General features: G+C 35.8%; 1 protein-coding gene and 1 long non-coding RNA gene across 2 annotated transcripts in view; both read left to right on the forward strand.

Moving 5' to 3' along the window:
* Window positions 1-3,244: 3,244 nt before the first annotated feature.
* LOC133517429 (protein timeless-like) overlaps window positions 3,245-21,713 on the forward strand; it is a 33,113-nt gene continuing 14,644 nt past the window's right edge. Inside the window, exons 1-8 of the mRNA XM_061850745.1 lie at window positions 3,245-3,817; window positions 6,235-6,782; window positions 18,324-18,477; window positions 18,567-18,811; window positions 18,900-19,171; window positions 19,266-19,626; window positions 19,715-19,906; window positions 21,241-21,341. Coding sequence (XP_061706729.1) covers window positions 3,721-3,817; window positions 6,235-6,782; window positions 18,324-18,477; window positions 18,567-18,811; window positions 18,900-19,171; window positions 19,266-19,626; window positions 19,715-19,906; window positions 21,241-21,341 — 1,970 coding nt within the window. The 5' untranslated portion in view covers window positions 3,245-3,720. The remainder of the gene's footprint in view (window positions 3,818-6,234; window positions 6,783-18,323; window positions 18,478-18,566; window positions 18,812-18,899; window positions 19,172-19,265; window positions 19,627-19,714; window positions 19,907-21,240; window positions 21,342-21,713) is intronic.
* LOC133516909 (uncharacterized) lies at window positions 8,135-10,760 on the forward strand. The gene is made up of 2 exons (XR_009799300.1): window positions 8,135-10,188; window positions 10,601-10,760. It is a non-coding gene; the product is annotated as an uncharacterized LOC133516909 (long non-coding RNA).

Raw genomic sequence — 21,713 nt, forward strand, 5'->3', positions numbered from 1 at the left:
GATACACGTGCGGAAATGTCATTCTTCACTCGTCCAGAGTAATCCTGAAGTAATGACATACTTTCCGTACTAGCATCGAAATGTACTATTGTTTGTAAATTTTTCTGGTAACAAATTACCTCTTACTCTTTAGGCCACTAGCTTCGGGAGCATACAATGAAGGCTCTATGTCACTTATATTCTTATATTAGTTAAATAAATGTAAAGTTTTTTTAACTAAGGATTTATAGCCATGTAAACAACTTTGTAAGTAGAAAAAGGCGCGAAATTTAAAATTTCTACGAACGACAACCCGCCTTCTCGTCATTTTTTTTTAATATGCCGCTTTTTTCATCTGAAGGATATGGCTTGCCAGACTATTACGAACGTACCTAAACTTAGGTACTAAAAGTTCTGTCACAAAGGTTTTGACTGATAAAAGGCAATACAAAGCTATTAATAAAAAAAGTTTGCCATGATTTGAAAGTTTGTTTTATACTGATCAAAACGTAATATAATTAGTTTAGAATTAAGATCCCGTCTTTATTTACTACTTATTTACTTTAGGATTTTCGTTACACACGAATACGCGGCTTGATTGTGAAAAATTTTACTTTACAAAGGGGAGTAAAAATCAGTGTCATATTAATAAAACAGGTACAATTCTTTATTTTTATGAACCCAGGTTATTAGAATGTTATTTTATCACCGGCATTTAGTTCTCCGACAAGTCTGCACTTCAGCTATTACCCTTCAAACTTAGGGTACTTTTCAGTGATACGCTAATTTTTTACTGCCCTCGAACGGTTTGGTAAAACACGTACAGTTGCAATTTTGGCAATCCAATATACATAAATTATATATTTAAAGGAAGATAAAAGATTCAGTTTTTGTTTTATGTAAGATTCCACCATCTAAAAACGAAAAATAAATAAATAGGGATCAAAATCACCTTGACCAGGTCGCGTATTTTTTGCATGTTTTATTATAACATTTTTCCGAATATTACATAGAATTTTGCAAAACTGAAAAGGCAAATTACGTTTAATTATATTGTAAGTAATTCAGCATGAAATAAGTTTTCAACCCATATAATAAGGGATTCGTACCTATAGCTGTTTCATCAGTCAAAACCTTTGTGTCAGAACTTATATGACCTTTTTTTTATTAGGAAAAGGTAAGCATTTGACCACAATCTCACCTGATGGTAAGTGCCGATGCAGTCTAGGATGGAACATGCTTATCTAAAATATGTCTATTCACTCTCGATTTATAAAGATCCAAATTATAGTGGACTGGGAATAGATTTGCTGGAAGTGAATTCCACTCCTTAGCCGTTCGCATGATAAAGCTGGATGCGTAGCGTTTAGTGCGAATCAGCGGCAGAGTAACGACGTAAGGGTGAAACGCAAGTCCGCGTCTAGTCCCACGGTGGCAGAACGGAGATGGGGGGATTAGATTATGTAATCCCATCGTACACTCCCCGAAATGTATCCTGTAGAATACCGATAAACAGGCTACCTTTGTACGGTGTTCTAGGCTCTGCAGTCTATTAGCCTCAACCAATCTCGTATCTCCAATAAGCTTCCTAGCGCGTTTGTCTATTGAATCTAAGGCGGCTAGCTGATACTTGGCGGATCCATCCCAAAGGTGGCACTCCATACACGACCGGACTTGAGCTATGTAAAGCTGAAGAAGCTGCCCCGGTGTGAAGTACCGCTTGACATTAGAAAGGATGCCTAACCGTCTTGCTGCAGATTCAATATACGCTCCAAAGCTCAGGTTAGACGAGATACGCAAGTATCTCGTACAAACCAAGTAGCTGAAGTTGGTTGGTTATCGGTACGGATACATCTCGGAAAGTCGGAGTCAGATCGAAAGGAACCGTTTCGCAGAGAACAGACACGCCTGCGTTTTGGTAGCGCTGAATATGACCAGGTTTGCGTCGCCCCAATCGGATACTGCCTTAAGTGTCAAATTCAGACGGTCTATCATAGCCTGTCGACAAGATTGGACCTCCTCTGTTTTGGCCCGAGCGTTGGAGAGATATCTGTCCACGACAGTGCTGTCATCGGCATACCCAAAAGTATCTGGGACTAACATGTCATTGATATGCAGCAGAATAAAGGCGAACAGAACAGAGCCCTGAGGAACGCCGGCATTAATAGCCCATTTTTCAGAAGTGTAGCCATCTAACACCACCCGAATGGAACGTTCGCTCAGGAAATTCTCAATCCAGTTGCACTGGCCGACTGGTATCCCATATGCCGGAAGCTTGTTCACCAAACTTGCGTGCCAGACCCGATCGAATGCTTTAGAGACATCGAGAGATATCGCAAGGGCTTAACCGTGCCTTTCGATTACCTCGTTCCAAAGATGAGTAGCATGCACCAGAAGATCTCCAGTCGAACGACCCCCGTGGAAGCCATACTGAGAGTCGCTGAGTAAATCGTTATCCTCTACGTGTGATAGGAACCGCTTGTTCAGTACACGCCCCATAATCTTGCAGAGTTTGGAGGTGACTGAGATTGGTCGGTATTGGTTGGGTCTGATCGACTACGCAGTGAAGGGCGGCAGAAATTTCCTTCACCCGCTTTCGCTAGGGACCAAAACGCTTTACTTCCCGGAGGATATGAGGCTAGTTTGGTCCCAATACGACGGACATGGTCAAACCTGGCCTTGCAAAACTGCTTCTTACAGGACTTGGCAGCTTTATTTAAACTTCTTCTTCATGTCATGTGTGTGACCTGACTAATATCATAATACAGAACCCCAAAGTTCAGTTCAGTTTTAAAAAAAATGGCGTCTGTCACCCAGAACCGCATATCTTTTGTAGAATCTTCGCACAAAAACAAAAGTTTTTAGGTATGTTTTTGATTTTTATTGCATGGACAACTACTTAATGCGTACTAAACTATAATGAAACACACCCAACTTTTCAGTAGAAAAAGGCGCGAAGTTCAGTTTTTCTATGGCAAGTCAAATCTTCGTGCCTACATTTTTTAATCTTGCCGCCTTTTTCTACTGACAAGGTCTCTGTGGCAGAGTATAGGTATAATGTTGATAATAAAAACGAGTATATTATTTCCAACGTCCAACAAGCTATTAGCTCTAGAGTCAGGCCAAGCTAACTCTCCAGCGATTTTGATAGCAAAGATTGCGCAAAAGTTACATATTTTTTTAAACGTCAAAATTTCATAGAACTTACATTTTCTTCCACAATTTTCTTATTTTGAATACAGAGTATTTTTTGCGCTGGTGGCCTAGTGGTAAGAGCGTGCGACTTGCAATCCTGAGGTCGCGGGTTCTAACCCCGGCTCGTACCAATGAGTTTTTCGAATCTTATATGTACGAAATATCATTTGATATTTACCAGTCGCTTTTCGGTGAAGCAAAACACCGTGAGGAAACCGGACTAATCCCGACAAGGCCTAGTTTACCCTCTGGTTTGGAAGGTCAGATGGCAGTCGCTTACGTAAAAACTAGTCTTGGCAAATCTTGGGATTAGTTGTCAAGCCGACCCTAGGCTCCCATGAGCCGTGGCAATAATGCCGGGACAACACGAGGAAGAACAAGAAGAAGAATAGCGAGTATTTTTGAAATATTTAGTACCTAAAATATGATATCGGACAAGGAGTATATTTTAGGCCACTTTATATTTTAATTTAATAGAGTCAACAGTAATTTAGACATGTATAGTCTTCAGCCTCTTATCAAAATTTTTCTTCTTGCAGATAAAATATGGAGTGGGTTCTCAGGAGTTCGCAGTTCTATAGCACATTCAGCAATCTTGGCTTTATGCACGCTGGTGGATATCATGTAAATGATAATTGTAATGGTGAGTTCAATTCATTGGTCGATCAATTATTAAAAAAAAAATAACTATATAAGTTTAAGTTTTATAATATAAGTCATTTGTTTTCATGATTAATTTTAACTTTTCAAGTTTAATTAATTTTTATTTAAGCTTTCTTGTCGTTTTGTGTTGTCCTAGAAATAAGAAATCTTGTAATAGAATAAATTTACTTAGTTCCGAAAATTTTCTATGTTTGATATTTTTACATTGAAACTCAACTTCAAATGTCGATTGTGTAAGTAGATTTATTTTTATTTCTAAGTGTATTGATAACGATATTCTGATAAGAAGTGAAGCTTCCATTGACCGGCCTCCCTACAAAAAGTTCCGGCGACCGCGTAGATCTCATAAGCACTTATTAGTCCATGAATTTAGTGCCCTTGGACTATTGTAAGTAGGAACAAACAAGGAATGCTCTTAATTAGTATCTCACATTTAGGTGAATCGGAGATTTTTATTAGATACAAACGTAGTCTTCCTTATTATCCTTTCTGAATACTAACATTACATATAATTTATTTTGACAAAATTTTATCGCTGTGCCCTATCGTTTGATGTTTTATTATTTTTAGGGGTCCGTACAAAAAGGTACAAAAGGAACCCTTATGGTGCGACTCTGTCCGTCCGTCTGTTGGTCAGTCACATCGATATCGGTCGTCATATCTCGAGGACCACTGAAGCTATCGATTTGAAATGTTATGAACTTTTTATATAATATTAAAATTACTATACATTTTACACGAAAAATATAATCAGATCTCTATCTTGGTAACTATTTTAAAATTAACAAATATATTTCAGAATTCAGTTAACAATTTAACCAACTTTACGTATGCTTATTACACTTGAAATTTCTATGAGATTATATTAAAGACACCTTTTTAGGGTTCCGTAGTCAACTAGGAACCCTTATATTTTCGCCATGTCCGTCTGTCTGTCTGTCTGTCCGAGGCTTTGCTCCGTGGTCGTTAGTGCTAGAAGGCTGAAATTTAGCAAGGATATATAAATCAATAAAGCCGACAAAGTCGTACAATAAAATCTAAAATTTTAATTTTTTTTAGGGTACCTCCCCTAGACGTAAATTGGGGGTGAATTTGTTTTTTTGTTTCAACCATACAGTGTGGGGTATCGTTGGAAAGGTCTATCAAAACTAATAGGGGTTTTCAAGAAACATTTTTTGATAAAGTGAATATATTCGGAGATAATTGCTCCAAAAGAAAAAAAAATGTGTCCCCCCCCTCTAACTTTTGAACCATAGGTCCAAAAAATATGAAAAATATCGTGGAAGTAGAGCTTAAGAAATACATTAAATGAAAACTATAGCGGACATGATCAGTTTAGCTGTTATTGAGTTATCGCAAAAAGTTTCCCCTTCATAGTAAAAAGACTTACTTTAATTAGGTACTGATGATTATGCAAATTTGCCTATTTGCTTAACTCAGGTGAAAGGTACCGTTTCATCCCTTGGTTAACAATTTACTATACTTTAAGCTCCAGTTTAGCTTATTGTGACGGAAGAGTAACTACGGAACCCTACACTGAGCGTGGCCCGACATGCTCCTGACCGGTTTTATTTCAAATAAAAGAACAGTTTTTGTAATCGGTTTACATGATAGAGAATTATCCTCGAAAAACCAATATACGTGCATTACATCGCGCAACTTAGACACATTGCCGATAGATGGCGCTGTACAAATACTTAGTATAGGCTATTAGGATATTATGTATATAGTAAAGAATTTGTGTTTCGCTCCTAATTATGTAAAAAACATCAAATAATGTAAAAATATTTTCCATAATGTCAGTATCCAGTATCCAGAGAGTAAAATGGGGACTACGTTTGTATGGAGAAGCGGCAGTTCCCTTTCCTCTTAAATGTATTTCACGAAATGTGACCGGTACCTACGAATACTATTAATTTCAGTCGTCATCAGTCGCTATATTCCGAAACCCTTGCTCGAAACTAATCCTTTAACGATTCTTTTACTTGAGTATGTTATTTGTACACTGGGTACTACAAAATTATCAGTTGTTAAAACAGTATTATGTGGCTGGGCTAAGGTGATTGCGGAATGCGGAACCCACTGTAAGTGATACAAGTAGTCAGTGTCATTGTTAGTAAACAGTGTCTGATTTGAAGGTGGTGCGATCTTAGGGCCGAAAGCCGAAATAACATAAAAACTTTGCCCCGGAGTAAAGTAAAAGCCCGGAGTAGTTGCCAAGTTCTAGGTCATCGGAAGTCCCCTTGAGAGAGTCGACTCGATACCTCCACGGGTTCCCGTGATAAAGGGTCTTGATAGACAGACGGACAACAAAGTGATCCCACAAGGGTTCAGTTTTTTTTCCTTTTGATGTTCGGAACCCTAACAAGGAATTAATAACTTAAAATATTGTTTCAGCTGCCCTAGAAACTATTTTATACAATATTATAACTGAAGACAAGTATCTACGGACATACCGCAGGAACATCAGTTTCGGGCAAAATATAAAAAAAGACTCAATACCTCTTTTGATACACGCTAAGGAAGAGAAAACTATAGAATTACTAGTGAGAATACTAGTCAATTTGTCAATACCCATAGAGTGCTTGCTATCAGTTGAAGTAACATCGCAATCAGATATTGGTTCGCATATAGTATTTGAAATAAACCAGTTACTGACCGCCGCAAAAGTGGCCTTTACTGGTCCGCAAGCAACAAAAGTAGTCGTAGACTTTTTAAAGAAAAATGTGGATCCTGATCAACCAAAAGTGTCACCGGAACAATGTACAAATATAAATGACGGTCTTTTGTTATTGAGAAACATACTGCATATTCCAGAGGACGTGAAAAGTCCTATTTCAGGCAACAATGGATCTGATCACGCCGTGCAAAATCAGATTCTTTGGAATATATTTAGCCAAGGCGTTGATAAAGTACTGATTAAGCTAATGATTATACCGGAAGCGGTAAGTGATCAGTTTTCCAATGTTTAAACGTTTGTTTTAGAATCTCGCAAAATGCTTGTTTGCTATTTATCAATTAAAAGCAGTTCCCGTCTTACTGTGTTTTTTGCCAAAAAACTGCATTTTGAGATGGAAGCAAGCCATTATGCACGATAATTGTAAATAACCAATAAAACGACTTTTTTCGAAGGACCCATAATTTCGTCCCTTAGGAGCCGAGGTAAAGCGAGATCTGTTAAAAAAAGAAAAATAATCTACAAGTTTCACAAATCATCCGATTAAGATACATTTTGTGTCAATCGAAAGAAAATAGCTTTGTTTAATGTAAAATAAATAAACACAAAATATTTTAAAATAATTATAGTGTTAAATTATAAAAATAGAAACAAGACGCTTTGAAATTCAAACATATTTCTTAACGGAAACTGAAAAACGCATCAAAATCGGTTAAATGCTTTATAAGATTCATGTTCCAGAAGTTGGCCTAGCGTTACAAACGTGACGATTCTTAGTTAGTGACTACGTCTAAGTATTAAGTTCTAACTATTTTGTGCTTTCCTTACAGCATAGAGCTTAATTATACAGCATAGTGTTTAAAAGGAGGGGACTAGTACTTAATCCCTACCGAATTTTGGGGAAATCAAAGTATAATATGTATTATGGTATCAGTTCCAATTCCATAAACGTATTACGATATTACGTCTTTTTTCAGTTTAACCAGGGCCCTTATTCGACATGCTAAAAGTGACGTTTCGTGTTGATTTCCATTTGATGTGGGAAATATTGTGACTTGTCGAATTGCTATCATCAACACCTGTCAGTGAACAATATCCACACTAGAGGCGGGGCGTTGTACCGGAATAGTTTTTGGAACAGGTTTTTTGTAATAGACTACTTTTAGCTTGTTGAGTATTTAAAAGTACGAACTTTGATTTCTGAAATAAAACAAATATGAAACTTTCATCACCTCGTACCTCCATTCTTACCGTTACTTTAAGCAAAACAAAATTTTGTTAACAGACGGTCGTCTGGGCGTCTGTTGTATCTAAAAATAGTGTAATAATATATAATAAAAATATGTCAATGGATTCATAGCCTTCACTCAAAACGTCATAATATTTCCGACCCCTACCGAAATAATAAGTCGATATTTGCATAAATAATCCTTATTTGTAAGACGCCTAAGACCGGCAAATACGTAAACTGCCTATTGGGGGTCATACTCGTAAAAGTGGTATTTTAGACGTACTTTTGGTACGAGTAACAGAGACGTACTTTTGGTACGCAGTCCCAGCTCTAGTCAGGATTCTAGTTGTCAAATATAAGCGTGTCGAATACGTATTAGTTAACTGTCAAATGAAATTAGATCAACGGTAGACTTTTTTGTCGATGGGTATGGCTGCCATGTTTGGATTTATGACATTTGAAAGGGGATCCTAAGGCAGAGAGTAGTTTTTTCTGTACGATTTTGATTCTTCTACTCGACGCAAGATGGAGTTAGCTGCCAAATTCCGATCTTGGCGTTATAAAAATATACCGCAAGAACCATGACAATGACATGCAGTTGCGTCGATGTAGATCTATCATAAAAACGTACATGTGACAATTGTCCAGGATTTAAAAAAATCTTGACAATTAATAAATGTCAAAAAGAAAACTGATTTATTATAAAAATACAAATTATATATAAAGTTTGATTTTAAAACCAATGATCGTGGGTCCTAACCCCGGCTCTTAACAATGAACATCTTGTAACTTGTGTGCAAAATATCATTTAACTTTTACCAATTACTTTTCGGTTAAATAAAATATCACGAGGAAGAAGTAGCCCCAATAAGGTATATTTTCCCCTCTGGGTTAGAAGGTCAGATGGCAGTGAGACAGGGAGAGATAGTGAAGAATGCGGCAAAATAATCATTAATTGTGTTGTTAGACTAGCTTTTTTTGTTAATATGAAAATTGACGCAACAGCAAGCTCAAAGCCCCCTATGAGCCAGAGCCTGTTAGGTGCAGGCTTAATTGGCTCATCCGAGGGAAGCGGAGCTTCGGCGACTAGCTGGTTGCGTCTGCTTATCAACTTCTTCCAATTCACTTTTACATCAACTCCTTAAAAATTTGTAAATTAAGGTCAACTTTGTAAGAACTAATACCTGTGCCATACTATAAATTGGACGATATGCCTAATTAATTGTTATTAATGTTGAATTTTTAATGGCGTATAATATAAGACAGCGGTCGTATAATGACTGAGAAATTTGGATTTTTCTGTTTGAATAAACAGCAAACTGGAGACATTGAGATTAATTATAAACTTATTATTTTAGGTGTTATCAAGAAAAAAGGTCTTAACAGATTTATGAATAGGCATTGGCAGAAAAACAGGCGTCCGACCACGCATAATGGAGGATTCTATTTCTTTTATCATGTAGCTATATCTATATGACCTCTGCCGCCTACTTTTTCACCCGTTGGCGCCTGTGCCTAAATCCTTCTAAGACCGAAGTTTGCTGTTTCCACCTGTCCAATAAGCTGGCACATAAGACCCTCAGAGTTAGATTCCGGGGTACAGCCTTACAACATAACTATTCCCCAAAGTATCTCGGTGTTACACTGGACAGAAGCCTGACATACCGATTGCACATAGAGAAGCTAAAAAGTAAAATAAGGACCAGGATATTTTAATTACGATACATAAATAACTACTAAAACATGTTTTCTGCAAGAAATTAGTTATCTTATTATATTATAAAATATTTATTATCCATCTGTGATGTTTATTTCTTGTGAAGATATCGAAGTTTCGCTGTGTAGCACTTATCGATATATAATATGATCAAAATCGACCCGTCCACATCCCTAAAAATCCACACATACACATTTTTACGCACATATACAAAGCAGTATAACCACCAAAATGGCTACGGCTTGAGTATTCAAATTTGTATTGAGAAAAGGCAACTATATCCTGTCTTTATTTGCCTCTCTATCGCTCGAATATGCAATACGCATGCACTCTTCGTCAAAATCGGTTTCAAACTTTTTCGACTGAGTACGCGCAATAAACGCCTAGTAGTAGTATTTAAATGTTTACCGTATTCATTTAAAGCATCGTAGGACAATGCCGCTATGTAAACTGTAAGGTGGGTCTTAAATTAGTGTGAGTTATTTTGGCACCGGACTCAACCTTCACGTTACAATATTTAAAGTATTGCGCTGTCATAGTAACGAAAATGATAAACACGTCAATCGGAGTAAACAAGTAACTAAATGATGCAAACAAGAAAATATTGCAAAATAGGTACATATATATGTACCGATAATAATTTTGTGTTAAAAATATGAGGCAAATTATACTGCCCGATTATATGGACTACATATTAAAAACGATTATCTTGGAAACAGTCAATAGGTGAACAAAGTTATAGTAAAATTGGTGCATAATTTCAGGGCTTGCCTGGCCCACGCATGATGTACCTACCTACCACGACCACGGCCGTCTCCTATTACTATTTTTTTCTAATTCCCTAACTAGCGAACAATATTTCATGTTCATAGTCTAGAATTTAAAACCTTAGCTACATATTTGTGGCGCTTGGGGTTGAAGTTGAAACCCTGGGGTCCTAGCGTGGGTCTATGAGGAAATGTCAAAACGCCTTTTAAAGGTTTCTGGTGACCAGAGGCCTGGCCTATATTTCAATCGGCGGATCAGCATTGTTATCCAGAGGGGCAGCAGCCTTCTGGACACACCACCGACCGACCAGAATTTATTTATAAGTTTTTATCTTAAGTGTTTTTATGATATTTTATATATAAACTTACAGATGTCGAACCACCAGCAAAGTTTTTGAAGAGGTGTAGTTCCTGGTACCAACTGGAAACTGAAACTAATAATCTACACTCAAGAAAATGAAATATAGTCACAGAAAACTTTAATGTTTTATTTTATTAAAGAAAAACGTTAAAAAAATGTGTAAACAGAAATATATATTTTTAAATTCGTAGTTGAATAACATAATATGTATTTAATCTCCTGTACATAGGAATCGTCTTTTTGTAGGTTTATATAAACAATAAGTACTTAGGTCGATTTAGGCATCAACTCATCACACCAAAATTTTGTTCTAACCGGTCACACCGCCAAAAGCAGTATTATTTGTTTCAACCCGTCACAAGTAGATTTAGTTCTATTAGGACACATCGTAATTTTGTAGCTATTGGTCAAACTGCAAATCTGTTCCTATTCGTCATCCCGTCAAACTGTTCTAACTAGTCACAAGGAGGATACCTAAACAAATTTCACTACCCGCGAAACGTGTAATATAGACCATACAGTAGGTCTTAATGGTGATGGCGACTGTACAATGGGGTTGCGTATACATACAAAGAGCATTCAAATAGTTGGTGATAGACCAAGTGACCGAGTTACTAACAGTTATATTATATCTTTTTTATAAATAATGTAATAGCGTAATTTTTGGAAAAATAATAAAGGATTCATGAACCATCTCGTAATTTTTAAAAAACGGACTTTAAATCATATGCCTGAAAGATGTGTTAAGGTATACTTACAACTTGGATCGTGAACGTGGTTTAGAAGCAACTGGGTGCGGAGTAAATTGCTTGAATTTTTTCAGAATTTTGAGCGTTTCTAGGAGAATATGTGGAGCGAGCATTATTCGATATCGTATAGTTTCACTACTCGCCGCCGCATTATTCATAGCGCATTACTTATCCTATCGGATACAAGATGTCGCTGATTCTTGTAAAGTTATGTTTTAAAAAAAAAGACGCCTTACTCTATGCCATATATTGTATGAAAGGAAGGGTATTCCCTGTCGTACGTCAAAAAATCCAAGATGGTGCCCAAGCCCATGGACAAAAAAGTCTAGCAATAAAATCAACACTTGTCAAAATTTGACATTAGCAATCCACAGTCAGGTGACAATCAAATCAAACCGATCCACTTCGAGTTCAGAGCCATTACAAACTGTATAGTAGTAATAAACAAAGTTGATTTTAGTTTGATTATTTTTTCTATGAATGAGTTTTGATTGTTCCAAATGATAATATCCACAGTTGATAGAATCAACACTTGATACAATCAACATGCGATAGAATCAAGTGTTGATTTGATGTGGACGCGAAATTTGACAGTTGTGCATGTCGAATAAGGCCCCAGTTTGGCCAGTACGAATGAAGCTGGATAATTATTTTTTTGTAATTATATAGTATACTTAATGATATTATACATACATATCCCTAATGTAGACAAAGTAAGTTCCTCCTTATTTACTTAAAATGTACTACTTACTCGTTTTTTGGAGTAAATAAGACAAACAATTCCATATAAATAAAAGTAAGCTAACTTCCGAAGCTTGTATCTCAAAAACTGATTAACCGATTTTGATTCGATAATTTTACATGAAAGAATATAGCGCAAAAGAGACAAATTAGGTTTTTAAATATTTCACACTAACATTGTTTTACGTTAAAAAAAGTTATTTTCTTTCAAACGGTATAACATTTTTCAATATTTGTCAATCCCTGATACATGTGGAATTTTAGTCTATTTTCTAACAGACCTCGTTAAACCTCGGCTTATAAGAGGTGAATTTTTGGGTGCTTTGGAAAAAAGTCTACTTTGGTGTCTACTGTCACCATTTTTTTTCATAATGTGCATGACTAGATCGTATGATTCTATTTCTTTCAATAACAGTGCCATAAAGAGTTAGTACTGATCAACTCTTGAATTCGAATCGTGCAATATGGTAGGTGCTTCCAATGTTAAAAAAGCAATATCCAATCGTAAGATTCGATTTATTATAGCAGTGCAACAGTTAAACAAAGTTAAAAATACAGTTGAACAACTAAGTATTGTCGAAAGTACTTAGTTTAAATTAAAATTGAATTGGCATGATGACAAATTTTTTAATCCCTATTACTATTATCGGTACATTTGTATTGGCCGATTTTATCCGAAAAATACAATATTTCAGCTATACTTATAACTATTAACATAAATAATTGATTTTTTTTTATAGCTACCTACTTTAAACCTCGCACGAAAACGGCTCGCGCCCCTTTGGGACGTCACGGTTTAGTTGGTGTTAGGGTGGTAGATATTGTTTACATGATTACTTTACACACGAATATATTATTTTACATATTTAGAGTTACGAATTTTCCCTTGAACCTGAATGATATTGTTAATTCAGTACTATATATTACGATTAGCGATGATAAATACATTACAAAAATTATTCATAATAAGGTAAAGGCGCCTAATACCGTGGTATTTTGGAATTTTTGAAAATACTCCAAAAAATAAAGCATATCAAAGCTTCTTGACGACCGAGAATATTTTTTTATTGAAGAGTGTTTATTAAACATTCACCTTCGTAACTTTTAAGACTCATCTTAGTTTATTATATTTAAGAAAATAATTATTGTAACCAAAATGAGCGAGTCTTCTATTACAGTGGTAATGACAGGCTGTGATTCTAATACCGCGAATTGAGCTTCAATTACCGAGGGTATAAAAAAGACCTAAATTGGCCATCGGTAATAGGAATCGGACTTACGATTGGGAACCTAATACCGAGGGTTAAAAAATATATAATAGCTTTGGTTCCGTATACTATTATATTATTTTACATTAAGTTTTATTAAAGGAAAAATAAATGAAACTTTAGATAATGATTATATGATTTGTATTTCGCTTGTAGTTACAATGATTTACAAATACGAGTAATTAAATTTATACCTACCTACCTAGTTATTACTAGGAAGGTAGTAAAACCAATTATAAAATGTATATAACATAAATCAACAAATTATACCACCTAATTTTACAAACAAAACTTATTATTAGGACGTGGGGTCAAAGAAGAAACAGAAGGGCTAGCCAAATTACAATTCGTTTGCGCCGTAGCGAACGAAACGCTAATGTCTCTCCGTGGAACTAATACTGAAGAGTGATAGAGAGACAGTTCAACAAACTTAACGAAGAATACCAATCGCCAAACGTGAAATACTAATCCTTTAAGAGTTCCATTCTGGTCTTCATCAACAGGTTACGTCATCAAATTGGACAAACATAAAAAATGCCTTCGAATTAATAACCTTCTACTTTTTTGAAGTCGATTAAAATTAAAACGAAATGAGAAAGATTGTGTAATAATACGTATCAGTATGTACAAATCGTGACCACTACATACGTAAACCTCCTTTATGGATCAGTACCCCTAGTGTAAATTTAGTCGATAGCGAAACGTGACGTACGCGTTTGCGTTAAGTCTCATTTTGTATGGGTTTTTGAACAGCGCGCCAAGCGGGACGTTTTGGAAAGTCAAAAATCTCATACAAAATGACACTTAACGCAAACGCGTACGTCACGTTTCGCTGTCGAAAATATTTACACTGTCTAAATATTTAAACTTTCAAACTGATGAGTAAGTCTCAATTTTACCATAAACACTTGTACTCACGGTACCCTAAATCCTAAATGTGACTTATTTTAATTTTAAGACTAATACTTATGTCACAAGGTAATAGATGCATCTTTAAGAATTTATCACCGACCCAAATAAATATTGAATGGGTCGGTAATAGACTCCCATATATTCTATTACCGAGGGTTGTGTGGTCTTACCACCGGTAAAATGCTTAATCTGGACTGTTTTAAAATCTAATTTTGACCCATAAAAATAATACGATACAGTCGTGTTTTCATTACAAATCAAAAATATATATTACAACCTTGGTATGAATACTTTCCATACCACGGTAATAGTTCTTTAATTGCGTGAATAGATCAAGATTGGGATAACTGGAAGAAAGTATATAACCGATGCCATATAGTAAAAATAAAGCATAATAAATCAAAATCACCATTTTGCCTAATACCGTGGTATACCAGGCTATTAGTCACCGTTGTATTTTTTTTTAAACGTATTTCTCGTCAAAAAAAATTATAAAGACTACTCGGAGACACGCAGAAAGCTATAACAATCATTTAAACTTTATATTAAATCTTTTTGACTATTACGTAAAATACTAAATAAAATTCGAGTTCACTTACATGTGGCGTCGCTCCTTTGTATGGCACGTCCTCCAGCTGCCTGTACCTGCCTACGCCCATATATTAGGCGCCTTTACCTTCTTCTTTATCCTCGCCTCATCCCGTTACGCGGGGTCGGCTTTCCTAATCTTGAGGCGCCACTTTGATCGCTGATAAGCGTCGTCACTGGACAGGCCCAACTCCTTCATATCTCTTCGGACATTCGTCAGCCAGGTAGTTACTGGCCTGCCCCTTCCTCCCTTTGCTGCAGCCATGGAGAGGCACTTCTTCACTACGTGATTTTCGGGTCTACGCATCACATGTCCGAACCACCTTAGTCTGGATTCCTTTAGCTTCTCGGTAACTGGTGCCACTTTGAAGGTGCCCCGAATGTATTCATTTCGGACTTTATCTTTAAGGGTAACTCCTCCTGCCCAACGAAGCATACGCATTTCAGTAGTGTGTAGTTTTTGCTCATGTATTTGCTTCGTAGCCCACGTTTCACTACCGTATAGTAGAACTGGCCTAACGGCAGTTTTATATACCTTGCCTTTAGTTTTTATTGGCATTTTTGGGTCACACAAGACCCCTGTTAGTTCGCGCCATTTATTCCATCCAGATGTTATTCGATGCGTTATGTCGGCTGTAATCGTGCCATCCTCAGCAATAACAGAACCTAGGTATTTGAACTTGTTTACTCTTGGTAGGATTTCTCCATCAAGCTTCAGCTCAGTGTGTGTCGTGCTAGATTTGTCAGCGCTGAAGTTGAGCACCATATACTCGGTCTTGGTTCTACTTATGCGCAATCCGTTTGGCTCCAGAGATCGCCTCCAATGATCTAAACTATCCTGTGCTTCTTGTTCATTGTCTGATATCAGAGCCACGTCGTCAGCATACAATAAGTTCCACGGTAAGGGTTTCTGGATTCTCTCGGTGAGGTAATTCATGATGGTATTGAATAGTAAGGGGCTAAGAGCACTTCCCTGATGAACCCCAACTTCAATATCAAAGCTCTTTGACACACCTGCTGGGCTTCGAACGCTTGTCTGCACGTTGCGATACATGTCTGTTATAAGCTTTATGTATCGTTCAGGAACGTTTTGCGACCTTAAAGCCTGCCATATCAGCGTTCGTGGTACGCGGTCGAAAGCTTTTTCTAGATCTATGAAGATCATCCACAATGTCTGTTTATTTTCACGAGCTTTTTCTATTACCAGCCTTATCGCATGTATTGCTTCTGTGGTTCCTTTCCCGGCAATAAACCCAAATTGATTTTCTGTAAAATTAACTAAACTTTGAAGGCGCTCACTTAGGACTCGCTCCCAGATCTTGAGAGTGTGTGATGTAAGTTTAATGCCCCTAAAGTTTCCGCAATCTCTAACATCTCCCTTGTTTTTGTAAAACGGGACCAATGTACTTTTTCTCCAAGCATAGGCGCCTTTACCTTAACTCATTTTATACAGAAACTCTCACACGGTTGCAATTTAAGATGCATTATTTAGATACATGTACTTAAATTTTGAATATAAATACCGGGCGCCGGTTTTACTAAAATTTTTCATTTTTTCTGTTTACGAAAGCCAATGATAGTTTCATTCAGTCAAATAATTAAAAAATATTTTAGTGAAATATCGTATTATTTAGCATTTTAATGATATAATAACAAATAAATATTTACTTTATATCGTGTAATAATATTTTTGTACGTAATAAATGTTTAATGGTTAAATAAAAAAATATATGAAATTTTGAACATCTTAACTCTTTGGTGTAGACGTATGGATTACGGTGAACGAGATTGTCTGTGCTGCTCAAAAAATATGTCATGGAGTGATGACGTCACGGTTTGGCTCGCTTCTGATTGGTGTCAAAATGGCCGATTGGAGAATTTAGCACTTTTCGATTTTGCATTCCACTGTTTAATTTAATGAAAATGGGCCATTCTTTAAGAATACTCATACTCATTTATTCATAAAGTCAATTTATATGTCAAAATAAACTTCCTACTAAATAATGGAAATGCTGCTAGCGTAATGGGAACTTTTGGATCAGATGCGATTCGGGGTGGTCCTTTTTAAATGAAATGATTGTGTACCTACTGAAAATGACGAAGCTTGTTGCGGATAGCTTTATTGTTTGTGTGCAATGACGACGTCTGTTGCTGATTTATGGTTGTACCCTCCTGACGAAGCCTGCGTTGCGGATATAAATTTGTCATTATTTTATTAATGCTTGATTTTGACTACTAAATTGAAGTTAAAATGTAGACAATAAGTTATACTTCAATGAAAACAAGAGCACGGTAATTTCTCCGTGCCGTTTTTTTTATTAAAAATCAACATTCATTTTTTTATTGTATAAATTTAGAAGAAAGACTTTAGAAAACAATGTTAAATATTTAAAAAAAAACAATTTTTATATTATATAGAAAGTAAAATGTGATATCAACTAAATAACCTATACAATAATTGTTGCATATTGTTGCGTTGGAAATTAAAATCAAGATCAAAATATACATTAAAATAAAAATGAAATTAACTATTGAGATCCAAAATTATATTTAGAATCATATAAATATGTATGTTTCTTTGAAACCATTATTTATTTTCATAATTCTTTGTTACTGTCATCATGCCAATTGGGGTGCACACGCGGATATTTTCCAAGTCATTAGTGACCACAGAGACCTTTGGTGATGGCTCCGAGCTTTGTGTTACGTGATGGGATTAACGTAACGACGATTCCTGCGCCGGCGCTGGCGGGGCCCGTGCTCCAGCGTCGTGCTGCCGTCTCTCTGCTCTCCCACTCACCACCCTTTTGGTCTGTATGTTTACACACGACTGCCTGCCGGAATGTATATTCCCCAGGTTATTCTACAGCCAGCATCAAAAGTAGCGCATCAAACAACGCTTCAAAAGTATCTGCCATTCTGTAACAGCTTAACAAAAAGTGATGGTTCTTTATGTAGAACAATTAAAACTGTAAAAGATATACTTTTTGACGTGAATTTAGAGATTTGTCTATATTTGGAAAAGTTATCCGAAATATCAGATCCCATCAAAAACATTTTCATGTAAAATGTAGCTAAGACGAGACCATAAGGCTCGCACTGTCAAAACGTTATCACATCTCTTGTAGAACCAAGCTTCTAACTCTACAAGCACTAACTTTACAATTTCTACACCTTAGTCAACATGGCTTGGCCTTTTCGCTCGCCTTTTAGAAGATATACCTCATTATTATCTATTAAACAGAGCTCTCACATATCGTACAATATGAAATATACATAATTCTCTTCTCTTTTCTTCTCTTCTGCGATTTTTTTTTCCTGTTGATTGCTTTAATTTAAAAAACCAATTAAAAATAGACTATGCTAATAATATTAGTGTTGGTACGACTCACGATACTTTAAACTTGATTAAAATATATTTCATGCGATTTTGAATGATATTAGGTGTTTGGTTTGTACTTACTTTATATTCCAGACTAATTGGGGAGTAACAATGGTACAACTTGTAGCACTGATGTATAAAGATCAGCGTGTTGTTACATTGCACAAACTTCTCAATATGTGGCTGGAGTCTTGTAACTCAGAGAGTTCAGAAGACAATGAAAGTAACACTTTTCCACCGGATAAAGGTATAAATATAGTCAAATTATTTACACGTTGTATGAGATTTATTTAGTAGTAGGTACCAACATTAAAACATATATGTAACATGTTTTAGGTAGTGCAGATTCGTCACTTATGCTGACATCAGATCCGACGTCAGATTCGTCAGATCTGATTGGTACCAAAAAAAGTAACGATGAACCAAATTCGGAGACCAATGGGTGGGGAACTTCCGAAAACAATACAATGAAAGATGTGAATCAACAGTTTCAACCTCCGTTACCTGATGACAATGACATTCACATGAGGGACCAAGGTGCATCGACTGGCGATGAAAACATGAAGTTTGATACTGATAGTGTATGATACGTTTTTATTATTTAAATTAGGTCTTTATTAACTATTTATAAATGAAATCATGGTTGTTGATGTATTATCAATATTACAGGAAGAAAAAGTGATGTCAGTAGATTTACTAATCGAGACAAGTAATAATCAACAGCCAGCAAAGGCTGAGAAGAAGTGGAATGGGCTAATATTTGAATTAAAAAATCAAGGGTCAATTTCTACTTCAAGCAACGATGACGAGATATCTTTAATAAAACCAGTTCATCGAAAACCACACAATCCTAAACAAAGAGTGAACACCAAGGCACGGATTGGTGTTACATTACAAGAGAGAAAGCATAAAAAGATAACTAAAAGGGGTAAAGCGAACATGTAAGTAAACCCTTCCATGATTTTTAAAATTTGCAGTAAATAAATAAATTAGGAATTCATTACATTTCAGTGAAAATAAAATTCGTTATTTCAGCATAAACGTACAAGGGCTCACTCGTCAAGCTCCAACAGATGATGACATATCCTATGTACTTAAAGAATTTACTGTTGACTTTTTACTCAAAGGTTACAAATCTTTGGTACAAACACTCCATGGTCAAATTCTCACAAACGTATTATTGGAAATCGATACGTCACATTTTTTCTGGTTATTGACTTATTTTCTAAAGTTTGCTACCCAAATTGAGGTGGATTTAGTAGAAATTTCCGATGTATTATCATTTGATATAGTATCGTATTTGACCGCTGAGGGTGTCAATTTATGTGAACAATTTGAACTGGCTGTTAAGCTAGACAGAAATAACTTGAAGATAATTAGCCGGCCTCTTCATCTGGTAAGTGTTAAAATCTCATTTGATATTCTTTAAATATTAATATAAAATGTAATATGATAAACCCTTAAATAACCTTGACTCTTTTTAGGTTGTTACAGCCATCAGAGAGTTTGTAAAAGCTATTGAAGCGTACAAAAAGTTTCCGCATATTTGTACCGGTGATAAAGACGGCCTTATAAAATTACAAAACAAAATGTGTGAAACCGATGAATTGAGGTCACTTTTAGTGCTGCTGTTGCGTCACTACAATCCGAAATACCATTCCAAACAGTATTTACAGGTATAAATTAAGAGTTTTTTAATCTTTTTATGTGAATAATATTTCTGTTTTAAACCAATTTTATTTATTGTTTTGTGTAAAGGAATGAATTTGGAAAGAATTTAGCACACAAAAGTTTTTGTTGTATTATTCCAAGTTAACTTAAAGTAAAATTAGGTGTACCCTTGTTTTGTCGACAACCTTTTCATCGACAATGATTCATCGAAACTTTAGTACTAGTAATATTGTTTGGCGTTTTTTTATTTCAACTACTTTTATTTAAATTTAAATTACTACGTAGAAATACTATTTAACGAATCGCTGATTTGTTTCAAATTATCTTAATTGCCACAACTACAAAACATTGAAATTCATTTCTGCCTGAAGTGGGTTAGGTTAGGTTAGAACTGCGACCCCCAAGAAAACGAACTGTTGACAGAAGTGGGTTAGGTTAGGTTAGAACTGCGTCCCCCATGGAAACGAACTGTTGCCAGAAGTGGGTTAGGTTATGTTAGAACTGCGACCCCCAAGAAAACGAACTGTTGCCAGAAGTAGGTTAGGTTTAGGTTAGAACTGCGACCCCCAAGAAAACGAACTGTTGCCAGAAGTGGGTTAGGTTAGGTTAGAACTGCGACCCCCAAGAAAACGAACTGTGGCCAAAAAGCCACACATTACATGAAAAAAAAAAATTAAATAAAAAAACCCGATATTAAAAGCCATGACATGAATTTTATTGAAATAAGTCAACTATCAATTAAAAGACCTCGGTTCAAATTACCTAGTATCGAGTCCTCGACGCAATGACTTGTCGATGAAATGAAAATACTTGAAACGTTGTCTTTTAAATAATATTCGATTGTCTGTCGGCAATTCAATGGTAAAAGTACGTATGAAATGTAAATTATAATACGATATGACTACCTATTTTTTAAAGGAACTCGTGTGAGCGTGTGCTCTTCGATATGAATAAAATAGAATAGATTATAATTATTTTATTCATAAACACAAACAAGACAAATTACATACTCGTAATATAACAAAAATATAGAAAGTATAAAGTACCACGAAATCGCTTCACCTCAGCATGTTGCTGGTGGCTTCCAGCGCTGATCTGATATGCTGATATGACAGTTCGTAATAACATTATGCGTTTCACTCACTTTATAACTACATAGTTGTGTTTTTCGTATTTTAGTGTTCCGTACAAAAAATTTCACGTAGCACTTAGGTCTTGATAATCAGTAAAATGCGTTTTTTTTCCCTATTTTATTGACTATGGGGAAACAAGGACACATCATATGATGTAAAACCAACTGATTGCCAGCATTTTATGTTCTGTTTAATATGTTTTGCAGGACCTCGCTGTAACAAACCACATACTGCTGACATTTTTGGATAGCGCCATAAAAAACCCAGACTACACCGGTTCTACCAACATTGTAGAACATATTAAACAGTACGTACAAGCATTCCCTATCTCGTGCAGTAGGTATATCGATATAGTTATGTGCCAGACACAAGATACAATAGTGATATATTTTTGTAAACGCATGCTGTGTCGCGTGATTTACTAGGTTTTATGTCATGTACTTATTATGTTAAAAAAAAATTGTCGTTCCTCATTCACCATGGTAAAGAAACTTTTTCATGACTATAATTAGGGCCTGTTTCACAATTTCCAAGTATTGGATAGCTAATTAACAAATAAATTAACGGCCAGATAAAACTTCCTACAAAACTTACCACTTAATTTACCAGTTAAGCTTATTTGTGAAAAGTTTATCCATGAAAAGGGACCTTATAGTCGATGGCGCTTACGCCGCACTGC

Source organism: Cydia pomonella, chromosome 4 (genome assembly GCF_033807575.1).
Source record: "Cydia pomonella isolate Wapato2018A chromosome 4, ilCydPomo1, whole genome shotgun sequence".
Lineage (NCBI taxonomy): Eukaryota > Metazoa > Arthropoda > Insecta > Lepidoptera > Tortricidae > Cydia > Cydia pomonella.